General features: G+C 51.1%; 1 protein-coding gene across 2 annotated transcripts in view; it reads right to left on the minus strand.

The window, feature by feature from the left end:
• The window catches only part of SPOCD1 (SPOC domain containing 1), a 28,382-nt gene extending 14,469 nt beyond the window's left edge, over nt 1-13,913 (minus strand). For both annotated transcript variants that reach the window (XM_058660824.1, XM_058660822.1), the window contains exon 1: nt 12,554-13,913. In XM_058660824.1, the coding sequence (XP_058516807.1) occupies nt 12,554-13,864 (1,311 nt within the window). In that variant the 5' untranslated portion in view covers nt 13,865-13,913. The remainder of the gene's footprint in view (nt 1-12,553) is intronic.
• Between the last annotated feature and the right edge of the window lie 528 nt (nt 13,914-14,441).

Below are 14,441 nucleotides of genomic sequence, written 5' to 3' on the forward strand. Positions count from 1 at the left end.
AGAGAGAGGGAGAGACAAAGAGGGAGAGCTCTTTCTTCTGCCGCTTCACTCTCTAAATGGCCACAACAGCCAGCACTAGGCCACGCCAGAGCCAGGAGCCAGGAATTCCATCCAGGTCTCCCACATGGGTGGCAGGGGCCCAAAGAGTTGGGGTACTCTTCAGTGCTCTCCCAACTGCTGGATGGAAAGCAGAGCAGCCACAATTCAAACCAGGGTGTCGATAAGGAAAGTTGTGTTTGTAAACCACATCTAAACCCACTATGCCACAACTCCAGTCTTAAACATATGTATTGTTTTTAAGTACACATGAGGGACGCATGAAAACTGACCATAGCCTGGACAATACAGCAATTAACAACAAACTTCAAAAGACTCCCATGCTTTAGGTCAGTACTGCCCAACAGGAATAATAATAATCACAGCATTCGTTTACATTTTCTGGTAGCCATAGCAGAAAAAAGGTAAAAATAACAAACGAAAATAATTCTACATTATTCAATTCAATAGGTCAAAAATACAATCTTTGAACAGGTAATCCATATAAAGTTACTGAGATTGTAACCTGGCAGGGAATACTAAGTCTTTGAAATCCAGTGTGTACATTACACTTACAGGACATCTCAATGTGGACTAACCAAATCCCAAGGTCCAACAGATGCACAGTAGTGAGACGCCCTCATAAAGATCACATTCCCAGGGCTGGTGCATTGACTCAACCGGTTAATCCTCCCGCTTCAAGTGCCGGCATCACATATGGACACCAGTTCGTGTCCCGGCTGCTCCATTCCCTATCCAGCTCCCTGTTTATTGCCTGGGAAAGCAGTAGAGGGTGGTCCAAAACCTTGAGCCCCTGAAACTATATTGGAGACCCCAATGAGGCTTCTGGCTCCTGGCTTCTGATTGGCTCAGGTCCCATTATTGCAGCCATTTGGGGAGTGTACCAGTGGATGAAAGATCTTTCTCTGTAAATCTGCTTTCCCAATAAAAAGAAATGCATAAATAAAAAAAGAAGAAGAAATAAAGAAAGCAGTAACACACACACACACACAAAACTTTTCAAATGCTTGGAAATTACGGAATGTTCTTTAAATAACACAGAAGTCAAAGAAAATCATGAATTTTAAAGCAACAGGGAGGGCGCTGTGGTGCAGTTAGTTAAGTTCTGCTGGGCAAGCCGACATGTCATCTCAGAGTGCCTGATGGAGGCAGCAGTGACGGCTCTCAGGGCTGAGTGCTGGCCGCACAGGTCAGAGACTGAGACGCAGTGCCAGCCTGCCGGGTTAGCCTGACCCAGTGCTGGCTACTGCAGGCATTCAGGGAGTGAACCAAGGTGACAGAAGATGCCTCCACTCTATCACTGTCTATCAGATAAATAAGCTTTTCAAAAAACATAAAATACTGAGACTAAATGATAAAAATGATTTGATTATAGGGAAAAAATGTATAAATTAGGCATCCTTTTTAATATGTTATAAAGGAATACATTGAAAGACAGATCTATTGAATGTACAAATACATAAACACAGATGATCGCCAAAACCAGAAATTGGCTCTCTGAAAACAGCAAAAACTGACAGATCTCTGGTCTGGCTGATGAAGAAGAGCAAAGGTGTAATGCCTGGAACGCGTGAACAGACGTGAACAAGGTAAGAGGACACTGTTCAACACTTCTTGCCAAAACGCCAAGAAATTTAAAAATTCTGAAACAGACACATAGCTAGAATAATCCAACTTACCAAAATAGACTCTAGGGGGAAAAAATCCAACCCTGTAATCATAGCATAAATGGAATCAACAGAGAAGCAAACATCTTCCCTAAAGAAAACACCAATTCAGCTTGTTCACGGCCAGCCTTCGCATTCCATTTTGTACCAAAATGTCCCCAAATCATCATTCCGATCTTATTCAAATTTTTAAAAACAAAAAGAAAGCGTTTCTGCTAACCCTTCTTTCCTTTCCATGTTTATTTATTTTTATTTTATTTGAAATTTATCTCATTTTTATTTGAAAGAAAATGCAGAGACAGAGAGAGGTACAGAGACAGAGATCTTCCACTGGCTCTGTCCCTCACATGCCAAGTGCCCAGAACTCAATGTGAGTCCCAATGGATGCCTAGTCGAGACCTAGTCACTCAAGCCACCACCTCCTAGTTCCCAAGGTGTGTACTAGCAGGAAGCTGAGATCGGCAGCACAGCCAGCATTCAAACCCAGGCACTCCAACACGTGCTGCAGGTGTCCGAAGTGGCATCATGACAGCTATGCTAAGTGACTGCCACCTGCTAGCCTTCTTTGAGGCTAGCACAGTCTGGATGCTAGAGGGGAGAATGAGAACAAATCAGTTCAGGCCAGTTAACTCATTAGCTGAAACACACAAATCCCAAACAAAATATTGCCAAAAGGAATTACAACAACATAAAAAGGGATCTAATACTTGCAGCTTGGGTTTGTTCCAGGAAGGCAAAATTGGTTTAACATGAAAAAGAAATAACTTTCAATGTACTACACTAACGAATGAGAGGGCAATGATTTTCACATTATTATCTGGGAAAGTGGAGAAAAAATGTTGGATGCAATGCACACGCTCAGGACAGGTCATGCATTAGCAATGACAGCAATGGTCTGAAGATCCCACCGTGAGGCAGTTTCCTGTGTCAATACCACAGGGTTTGCTCACAGCATCACTCCACGATGTAAGTTCACCGGTCCCCTACCATACAGACACAGGGGGTCATTGAGAAAAACATCCTTACCAGGCACCTCACTGTAATCAGCAAACCAGGACTAGTCCGGAGCTTCCTACACCTGTCTTAGAGCACCTATGCAGACCCTGCAAACACCACACTCACTCATAGTTCCTTCACATCACAGAATGAGGAGAGGTTCCCCACTGCCACCACTTCTGTGCCACAGCAGCCCTCTTAGCCAGAAGAGCCAGGAAATGGAGGGCAGGTGGAAGAAAATAGCATGGGGCTGGTGTTTGGTGCAACAGCGCATCTTGGTGTCCCAGTTCCCGGGTTTGAGTAGTGGCCCAGCTTCCAACCGTTAATACATCCTGGGAGGCAACAAATGACAGCTCAGGTACTTGGGTCGCTACCTACCACACACGCGGGGGACCTGGATTGAGTTTCTGGCTCCTAGCTTTGGCCTGTTCCAGCCCCAACTGATGTGAGCAATTAGGGAGTGAACAACCAATGGGTGATCTCTCTTCTTTCCCATACCCCATCATCTTTCCAATAATTACATTTTTTCCCAGGAAGTATTGCAAAAAAAAAAAACCCCACAAGACATACGGAGGGAGAACTTCAAGAGACTTAAAAATGCCTATCAAACCACTAAAGTGTGGCCCTTACTTGGATCCCAACTCAGACAGGCTGAGGCCTGTGCAGTGGCATAACACCTTAAGCTGCTGCCTGTGGCACTGGCATCCCATGTAGACACTGGTTCAAATCTCGGCTGCTCCACTTCCAATCCAGCTCCCTGTTCATGTGCCTGGGAGGGCAGCAGAGACTAGTTCAAGTGCTTGGGTTCTCATACCCATGTGGGAGACCCAGCAGGAGCTCCTGGCTCCTGGTTTCAGATAGGCACAGCTCCAGCCATTCTGGCACACCTGGGAAGTGACCCAGCAGATGCACGATCTCTTTCTGTTTCTTCCTCTCTGTAATTTCGCCGTTCAAATACAATAAGCAAGCCTTTTAAAATAAAGTGACAAACTATAAAACAAATTATTTTTATGAGCATATTGGAAATTTGGACGTTGAAACTTGGTGACTAATGGACTTCGCGCTACCTTTTAGGTGAGACGACCCATGGGGCCTGGGACTAGGGGTTGCGTGTCCGGGAATTCACTTAGGGGACCACAGTGCCTCGTAGGAACGTGCAAGGGGAAGCACTGGGGGCTCGCGGTGACAAAGCTGCTTTTCTGGACCCGCCATTTGACTAGGCTCCTGGGAGCCCCTATCTCAGGCAGGCCACACCTGCCAGCCATGAGATCGCACAGTTTCTAAGCTCGTCAGGCCACACACTAATAAGACAACTCTGCTTCAAGTATCTGCTGCAGAAACCTGAGGGTGCCCCAGGGCTACTGCTTAGTCTGGCCAACCCCTGAGGACAGGGCCCCAGCCCCTAGTCCGCCCCGGAGAAGAGGCTCTTCACTTTGAAAACTGCCAGGGAGCTGACAAATGTGGCGGGATCCCATCGTCGCTAACTAACCCTTTGTAATTTTCCACTTCCCTGCATCTCCTGCGCTCCTTCATTCCTCCGGTCAAACGCGGGCTCCTTCTGCACAAACCACAGTTGGGCTCGGCTCATGCCCGAAGGCTTTCCCTATTGCAATAGTTATTACTGATTCGAATCTGTCCATACCACTGGAACCAGTGTCTGGCTTCATTTATTTCTGACAGCAGCTATCTGGTCTCTATCCCAGCAACTCAACTCTGCCATTGTAACATCTCCTCAGCCTGTGTCAATACACAAAACAAATTACTTGCAAAACTGGCAAAGGCGACCAAGTCAAGAGCCAGTCTCTGCTTCCAGGTCAGTTTACCTTTATGCATACTGGAGATTTTCCATAATATTCCAGATACGAAACACATTATGTGAAACAGGATACAAGTATAACATTTTGGAATAAATCTATGGGGATGATATCACGCTAGAGCAGGTTAAGTTGCTGCCTGCAATGCCAGCATCCTTTATTGGCACTGATTCAAGTGCCAGCTGCTCTACTTTCCATCACATGCCTGAGAAAGCAGTGGAAGATGGCTCATGCGTGTGAGCCCCTACCACCCTTGTGGGAAATCCAGATGAAGTTCTGGGCTCCTGGCTTCCACCTGGCCCAACCCTGGCTGTTGCAGCCATTTGAGGCGTGAACCATTGGCTGGACGATTTCTCCCACTCTTTGTAACTAGACTTGCAAATAAATAAATGTGTTTTTTTTTTTTTAAAAAGAAACTCTTAAAAAGCAAGAATAAATCTGGAAAGACATTCGTGATTATTAGGGAGGAAGTGGATATTCACTTTAGAGGGCAGGACACGTCGCGTTACAATGCATGGGTTCAATTCGCAGCTCCAGTTCCTCTCTCCAGCTCCCTGCTAAGGCTGACCCTGGAGGCAGCAGCGATGGCTCAAGTAACCAAGTTTGCTGCACCCTCAAGGAGACAGATCCAGCAGCAGCTCTCGTCTCCCGCCCTTGCTCAGCCTCAGCTCCTTCAGGCATGTGGGGAGCAAACCAGAATGTTCTCCCCTCCCCCACCCTCCAAGTACATTTTTTATTACTTTTTTTGGAAAAAAAAAAATTTTTTTAGGGAAACAATGTAAAGCTGCACTGAAGGGCCCGGCGGCGTGGCCTAGAAGCTAAAGTCCTCGCCTTGAACGCCCCGGGATCCCATATGGGCGTCGGTTCTAATCCCGGCAGCTCCACTTCCCATCCAGCTCCCTGCTTGTGGCCTGAGAAAGCAGTCAAGGACAGCCCATTGCATTGGGACCCTGTACCCGCGTGGGAGACCCGGAGGAGGTTCCTGGTTCCTGGCTTCAGATCGGCATGGCACCGGCCGTTGCGCTCACTTGGGGAGTGAATCATGGGACGGAAGATCTTCCTGTCTCTCCTCCTCCCTGTATATTTGACTTTGTAATAAAATAAATAAATCTTTAAAAAAAAAAAAGCTGTACTGAAACTTTTTCCAAGCTCAGCATGAATAGAGGCACGTGTGTGAGCTGTCAGTAACTAGTTCATAGGCTTGATAGACCTTCAGTCAACCACCCAACAGGTGTGCATCAAAACTGACCAGTTGACTGGATGCTTCGTGCAAGGTAGGGCAGCGTGACAGGGAAGATGCTTCTGCCTGCGAAGCCAGGAGCCCGATCGCCACAGCTCCTAAGCTCCTGCAACGTCAGCGAAGGGAAAGAAGACTGGAACAAGCTGTGAGCAGGCAGCAGCAGCGATGTCACACATCTGCCTTGTTCTGGGACAGAGCTGGCACAGCAGATAGGAAGGAGGGACAGGCTTTTTGGGAAACAGTGTTGGGACAACTGAACATCCACACAAACGACATGGGCTCCTTACTTACATTATCCAAAACTAACCAAACAAGCAAACAAAAACCTTGGGCAGATTGTAGAACTGAGGGTATAGACAACACAACCCACGTGAGCATCTTCGGCTCCTTGACATAGGAAAGGACTTCTTTAAAAGCATTTACAAAACATAGAGGATACATGAGATCGCTGCTAAACTGGGCATTTGAGTGCAAGGAATGCTGGAGCACTTCTGGGATCGAGACCAAAGTTTGAACCACTGGACAGGTGCTACTCACATGCCGTGTTCTCACCAGGGAAAACATGCAAACTCTCCATGGGCAGATGAACAAACACAGCACAGGCTAGACACACCACAGAGTTCATCCTCTGACGGCAAGGAGACACATGACACACTGAGCAGAACAAACCAGCTACCCAGGCCCTGCGTGGTAGCCTAGTGGGTGCCATATGGGTACCGGTTCTAATCCTGGCAGACCCGATTCTCATCCAGCTCCCTGTTTGTGGCATGGGAAAACAGTCAAGCATGACCCAAAGCCTTGGGACCCTGCACTCGCCTGGAAGACCTAGAAGACCTCCAGGCTCCTGGCTTGACTGGCTCAGCTCCAGCCATTGCAGCCACTTAGTGAGTGAACCAGCGGATGGAAGATCTTTCTCTCTGTCTCTATTTCTCTCTGTATATCTGCCTTTCCAGTAAAAATAAATAAATCTTGAAAAAAAAATAGCTACCAAAGGACAATTACCATGAGACTCCACTTGTATGAGGAGCTTAGAACAACAGTCCCCCATCCTTGGGACAAAAAAAATCTAACAGCAGCTTCAAGGGCTGGGAAGGGGGTGGGAAGGACTATTATTTAGTATGTCTAGAGTTTCCATTCAGGATGATGGAAAAGTTGTGAAGTTGGATGGTCACAATAGCCACACAATACTTACTGTCACCAGAACGTGTTGTTTGAAATGATTCATGACACCCTAATAAGATCAAGTTTTCTGCTTACCGTGACACTATAAGAAAAGCAAAACGACAAGCCACCCTTTGGGACAAGAGATTTGTACAACAAGACTCTGTGGCAGAGCAGTATCCAGAAGACACCAAGAACCCCTAGAAATCCAACACCAAAAGAAAAATAGCAACAAAGATGTAACAGAACTGGCCAACATACAAAAAGTTTCTCCGTATTAGCAAGAAAACAAAAATCAAGGGCCCAATGTGGTAGCCCAGTGGTTAAAGTTCTCTCCTTGAACATGCTGGGATCCCATATGGATGCCGATTCTAGTACCTGAGGCCCCACTTCCCATCCAGCTCCCTGCTTATGGCCTGGGGAAACAGTCGAGCATGACCCAAAGCCTTGGGAGACCTGGAAGAGCTCCTGGCTTCGGATCAGCGCAGCTCCAGCTGTTGCGGCCACTTGGGGAGTGAATCATCAGACAGAAGATCTTTCTTTCTGTCTCTCCTCCTCTGTGTATATTTGACTTTGCAATAAAAATAAATAAATCTTAAAAAAACACAAAAATCAAAACAATATGCAGGCATCGTAGCATATCTGCACTTTGGCAAAAAGTCAAGTCTGAAAGAATATTTATATACTGTTGGTGGGAGTATAAACTAGCCCAATGACTTCAGAAAACTTCTGGCATTTAAAAAAATTTTTGTTTAAAAAATCATTTATTTGAGAGAGTGAGAGACCCAGAGAGATCTTCCATCTGCTGGTTTACTTCCCACAGGACTGCAATGGCTGGGGTTGGGCCAGGGCCAAGCCAAAGTCAGGGGCACAGGATTTCATCTGGGTCTCCCGTGTAAGTGGCATGGGCTCACGCACCTGTGCCATCCTCAACTGTCTTTCCAGTTATATTAGTAGCAACTGGACTGCAGGTGCAGCAGCGGGGCATGAACCCATAGGGCATGTCGGCATCAGAGGCTAGCCCTGTAGCACTATTTAACTTGAAGATGTATGTGTCCCCAACCCAGCAATCCCATTCACAGATGCTCCCTAGAGACATTGTTAAATGTCCCCCCAAAATACATGTGCAAAACTGTTCATACAGGTACCACATGGAGCAACGAAAAAAATATTCCAAATGTCCATGTGGAGTCAACAGACAGACAAACAGTGGCATATTCACAGCTGGGACACTTGCTGCCAACACTCAGGGTCTGCGTGTGCCTCAGTTTCCTCACCAGCAAAGTGGGGAGAAGGCCACGATCTATCTCGTAGCGCTAATGCAGGGATCATGGTTGTCGATCCAGATGCTTACAAAAGTGCCTGGGGCACAGTGTGCTCTCTCTGCTAAAGATGCTGTGATGCGGCTTCTGGCCTCCTCAGGACACCTGACCACACAGCAGCTTCTCCACTTCCTTTCAAGCTCTGTTGTCCCACTTCCGGATCAGGCCAAGTTGCCCCTCCCTCTGTCTCAGTACCTCTGCCCCTGCGCATGCTCTACCTGCTGCCTGGCACCACTTTCCGCACTCTCTTCCCCTTAAACACCAACTTCCCAAGCCTGGACCCAGCACAGCAGGGGCGTCCTCCTCCACTCTTCCCTACCCCAATCTGGGCGTCTGTAATCTGCTGGGCTACAGTTTGCCTTTCCATTGCCAGGCTCCTCAGTTCCCCCTCCTAGACTGTTGGACCCTGGAGGAGCCCCCTTCTTTGTTCAGCAGGTCGGAGCACAGACTTTGCTATCGTACAGGCCAGGATGCAAAGCTTGACTCTACCTTACTAGCTGTGCACCCGCGGGTGTGTCTCACAGTTCACCAACCCCAGCGTTCTTAATCAGTAACACGGACTCACTCACACTACCTGGCAATCAGAGAAGACACTGGGAAAGCGCCTGGAGCGTGTTCACACTTGAATAAGAAGAGCTGTTCCCAGCCGCCCACCTGACCCTAAGACCTCTCCTGCCCCACACCTATGGGTGCTGGGCAGCTGTAGGCAGCCTCCCTCCCAGCCGAGGGTCTGAGTCTGGCCAACCCAGCTGTGTGTCATCCCTACCCTAGCTGTGCTGGGCAGACTTGGGGCTGAGCTGCCTTCCTCACATTCCCTGCTGTTCCATCCAAAGAGCAATCCTGGGCTTCCCAGGACCCTGGGGGGCTCATGGCAGACAAGACAATGGCACCCCATGCCTGCCCACACCCCTCCAGGCAGAGCACAGCCAGCTCCCTCCCATGGGATGCTGGGCCCAGCAGATGCTCCCTGCTTCATAGGGGAAGCAGAAAGATGACGGTTCTTATTCAAAGCTGCCCTGGAGTAAGAGAGGCAGAGCCTGACCTTGAAGCTACCTGGCTCCCCTGACGTGGGTCAGGCTACACCAAGGCAAGGTGCAAGGGCATAAAGGAGCTGCCAATCAGCCGAGCACCATGCCCGTGCCTGCCTACACCCCTCTCAGCCCCGGCTTCAGCTTCCCATCCGTCCCTGTCACAGCCTAGCCTTACTCAATTCTTCTGCAGCTGGCACCTGCTGCTATGGCAACGGGTTGTTTGGGAAGCTGTGGGATGATGGGCTGTGCCCGCAGAGTCAAGGCTGGGGCCTGGAGGAGGAAGCAACCATGGGCTGCCTCTAGCCAAGCCAGGCGGGGGTCCTGGCTCCGCTATGGCATTCCAACAATGTTGCCAACCCGGGCAATCCCAAGGCCAGGCATCAGGCACACATGAACTGTCTGCAGCTGCAGAAGCCGACGCTTGAGGCTGCACATCCCAGAGCTGCTCACACAGGCCAGGACTGTGTCAATCACATGCAGCCTCGCCTGGGAGCAGGCACCGTGTCAAATGCCAGAGGCACATCACCTTGTCTTCGTCACCCGCCCAGGAGCCGGACGCTTTCAACACCCACATTTGCAGATAAAGGAATTAGCTGGGGAAAGGTGAAGGCTCTCACCTAGGTCATTCAATCAGTGCCAAAGCCAGCCAGGTCTGAGGGCCAATGAGCTGGCTGTGGCTGCCGGGCCGTGCTCACAGTGTGGTTGGGAATGAGAAAAGGAAGTCCTGGCCCATCCTCGCATCCTGACAGTGCCTGGGGCTGTGATAAATCCAGCCTCCAACAGCTATGATGCAGGGTTCGGGAACAGCTCAAACTGGGCAGCACAGTGTGTACGAACCCGGACAGCTCTGCAAACAAAGGGCTAGTCCCATGATAACAGGACACTTGGGAGCTTCTGCTTGCCCAGGGAGTGGAGAGCCGCTTGCTCCCAACAGGGGTCAATGAGACTGGACGGCCCTGCAAGGGCATTCCTGAGGCTAGTGTGCGGCACAGTGGTCAGCATGCTGCCTGGGACCCCTGCAGCTCATGCTGGAGTGCCTGGCTCCAGTCCCAGCACCGTTCTCCAGTCCAGCTTCCTGCTAGTGCATACCCTGGGAGGCGGCAGACTACGGGTCAAGTGCTGGGTCTCTGTATCCCTGTGGGAAACCCGGATGGAGTTCCTGGCTCCTGACTTCAGCCTGGCCCAGCCCCAGATGTTGCAGACATCTGGAGGGGAAAATCTAATGGGGACTCTGAGTAACATGTTCAAAGGGAAATTTCCTCACTCTGTGCTAGTAAATCTTGCAATCTTTCTAAGTACTAATGATGGAAAGCACAACACTTGATACATCTGACTCCAGCTGTAGCTGAACGAAGATGCAGGTAGGACAAACCTGGAAGACAGCAGGCGCACCACAAAGCCCACAGGAGTTAGCTCTGAGGGGGATATTGTAGCAGTTTTACTCCTTCATTTTTCTTAAGAATTGCTTGTTTGTTTGTTTATTGTTTCCATTGGAAAGTTAGATATACAGAGGAGGAGAGACAGAGAGGAAGATCTTCTGTCGAATGATTCACTCCTTAAGCGGCCGCACCAGCCAGAGCTGAGCCAATCCGAAGCCAGGAGCCTCCTCTGGCTCTCCCTCACAGGTGCAGGGTCCCAAGGCTTTGGGTCGTCTTTGCTTTCCCAGGCTACAAGCAGGGAACTGGATGGGAAGCGAGGCCGCCAGGGTTAGAACCCGTGCCCATATGGGATTCCAGCACGTGCAAAGCAAGCGCTTTAGCCACTAGGCTACCGAGCCAGGCCCTCCTTCTTCATTTTCTATGACAAACATTTATTAATTCTATTTTTTGTTTTTGTTTATATTTATTATTTCTAAAAGATCAGTGGGGGTGATGCTATGGCACTGTGGGTTAAGCTGGCATCTTCAGTGTTGATATCCCATATTAGCACCAGTTCAAGTCCTGGCTGCTGCACTTCCTACCCAGTTACCTGCTAATGAGCCGGAGGAGGCAGGAAACAATGGTCTAAGTAGGGGCCCGGTGCAACAGCCTAGTAGCTAAAGTCCTCTCCTTGCACGTGCTAGCATTCCATATGGGCATCGGTTTGTGTCCCAGCTGTTCCATTTCCCTTCCAGCTCCCTGCCTGTGGCCTGGGAAAGCAGTCGAGGACGGCCCAAAGCCTTGGGACCCTACCCCTGTGTGGGAGACCTGGAGGAAGCTCCTGGTGCCTGGTTTTGGATCGGCTCAGCTCTGGTCATTGTGGCCACTTGGGAAATGAACCAGTGGACGAAAGATCTTTCTCTGTCTTTCCTTCTCTCTGTAAAACTAACGCATTCTGGGTGCTCTGGGCTCGATGTGGAGATGAAAGCAAAACACGAAGCACAGAAGAGACAGCCAGACGTGCTAAAATCTCAACCGCACAACGACAATGACACACAGCAAACAAGTTGTGTCACCTCATTTCTGCCTTTTGGTTATTGCATCTCAGCTACTAGCAAAGGGTGGAGAGGGGTCTTCAAAAATTCATGGGAATGCACATGGTGGAAAAAAATAATCACCCACTTCGACTGCTGCACTAAAATAACAGAACTTTTTTTTTTTACTAACACTAAGAATACGCAAATTTAACATGAAGCAAGCAATTCACCTTGTACCTTCCACGGTGGTAAGCACATTATTTTATACTGTAATTGCACTCAAAACAACTCCATTAACCTGAAATTAGCATGTCCTATTTACAGATGAGGAAACATGGAGAAATGAAACAACAGCCCGGCATCATTCGGCTAGGAAGCAGACAAAGTCAAAATGTGAACCCGGGACCTTCCAACTCCAAAGGATGAGGAGGGCCAGGAATTTGGCACAGCACATCAGACGTCCCTTGGACTCCCGCACCCTGTCTCAGTCCCTGGGTTTGAGTCCCAGCTCTGCCTTCCACTCCACCTTCCTGCCCGGCTCAACTCCCACTGTTGTGGCCATATGGGGGGCGGGGTCAGTGAGCAGAGGGAATCTCTGTCTTTGCGTCTCCACCGCAAATTTAAAAAAACTTTTTTTTAAATAAAAGGATAATGAAATCTCCATAAAACTTAACAGTAATAACCCCTTGCAAAAATTCAGCAGTTTATTTTCTTCTTTTCTACCTTGGGGCCTCAGTTTGCCCAGCTGATGTTAGTTGGGTATGGGAAGTCATGTTCATTTAGAGCCCATCTGGCTGAAATGCGCAAACACCAAGACAGTGTTGAGAAAGAAGCCTCAGTGCTCCCAGGCCGTGCTCACCCTCAACTCACCGGGGTGGACCAGCTTCCTGTGCCGGATTCCTCTTGCTCGCGCTGGCCGGAGTCAGCTGGCCTTCTGTCTGCATCCTGCTCTTGGGTACCGGGCTCCAGCCCCCTCCTCAGCTTGGATTTTCTTGGCCCCATGAATGGGCCTGAGCAGGCTGTGCTGGCTCCAGGCTCCAGGGGACAGCTGAGGCTGCCAGGAGGCTCTGCAGAACAGGTGCTTACAAGGGGGACCAGCTCTTGCCTGAGCCCAGTGCAGGGCACCAATTCGGCGCTGCCCGTCTGCTGCTCCGAGTCCTGGGCAGTGACAGGGCCGTGGTCGCCGGCAGCCCCCGCCCTCAGCTCAGCTCCTCCTCGCTCCTCTGAAGGCTGCCCTGACTCACCCAAGCCCAGGGCAGAGCTCAGTGGAGGAGCCTGGGTGGCTGGTGGCAGTGCCCTGTCCCCTTGGGACATTAGGACATCGGCACGCCCAGAGAGGCTGCCTGATGGGGTCTGGGCCCCTACAGAGGGTGACTGCTCCCACATTTCAGGTCCTGGGGCACACCCTGTCTGACATCCCCTGGCATCCCCAGACCTGGACCCCACGCCCGCAGGATAAAAAGGGCTGCAGGTACCTCCCAGGAATGCCAGGTCAGCACCATGTAGGCTGTGCCCCTCTGACTGGGGACTATTCCCACTCGGGCTGGCATCAAGCTGTAAGAGGCTACCAGCTCCTTCATTCCTCTTGGGACGGGTCCGACCAGTCCTGCAGCTCCTTCTGGCCCTCTTAAGGGCCGGACCCTTTCGAAGGGACTTGTCCCTGCTCAGTGTGGGGGTTCTTCTGTCACACTCTGGAGACCCCAGCCCTCCACTGCGAGAGCCACTCGCCTTCTCCACTCCTGCAGGCCTCTCCCTGCTCGGCAGGGCTTTTTGGGGAACCGCAGGTTTGCAACAAACACATCGTTCAGCTAAGAAGTCACACAGAGCAACACAGAGCTTCCTGCAGGCCTGGGCCTGCCGCCCGGCGGGCTCTGCAGGCAACTGCCCGGGGGGCCTGGGGTCAGCTAGGCACTCGGGGCTCTGGCTCCCAGCCACAGGCATGGAGCCCTCCAGGCCAATCTCTGCAGTGCCACCAGCCTTGGAGCTGGCATTTCCCCGGGTTTTTCCCTCCCAGACCCTCTTCCTGCTGCCAGATCTCGGGAGAGCCCTCAGGTTCCATGCCAGGGACAGCTTGGAGTTGGCCTCTCCGATGTCCTCCTGAGAAAGCCGGCAAGCTGGTGCGGGGCTGAGGACAGCGGCCTCCTCTGGGCTGGAGCCCTCTGTCTTCCTGGCCTGGGACATGCCTGTGCCCACAAAGCTCACAAGTTCAGTGCAGGCCCTGGTGGACACAGACGGGGGTCTGAATCAGCCCGGGTCCCAGCTAGCTGCCTGCCACTTGGGGTGCCTGCCCAGGGATGGGAGATGGGGAACAGAAGCGCCCAACAAGCATCCCAGCGTGAGGGAACAGGATCCGCCTCCACAACTTGAAGGCTTCTATGGGTCCCCGGGCGGCGTAAGTGACTTCAGTAACGGTGCCCGTAGATGAGCCCCTCAGCCCTGCGTGAGCTCACAGCACCCCTTCCCCAACCCAAAGCCCAGCTCTGAGGCACTGGGCACACGGCACCCACAAGCAGCCCCTGCGGCCTGGCCTCAGGGTTCCACACCTGCCCGGTCCTGCCCACAGGCCGCACGCCCCCGCAGCCGGGCAGGGGCTGCGACCACGTGACGCGCGGGGGCGGCGTCCCCGAGGCTGCGCAGTGGGCGGCTCCCCGCCGCGTGCGTGCCTCCCGCCCCCGGCAGAGGGCGCCCTCGCTTTCCCGGCCGAGGGCTTCTTGGAGGAGGCGCCCGCGGGCGGGCTGGCCTGCTGGAGAAGTTCACG

Source organism: Ochotona princeps, chromosome 2 (assembly GCF_030435755.1).
Source record: "Ochotona princeps isolate mOchPri1 chromosome 2, mOchPri1.hap1, whole genome shotgun sequence".
Taxonomy (NCBI): domain Eukaryota; kingdom Metazoa; phylum Chordata; class Mammalia; order Lagomorpha; family Ochotonidae; genus Ochotona; species Ochotona princeps.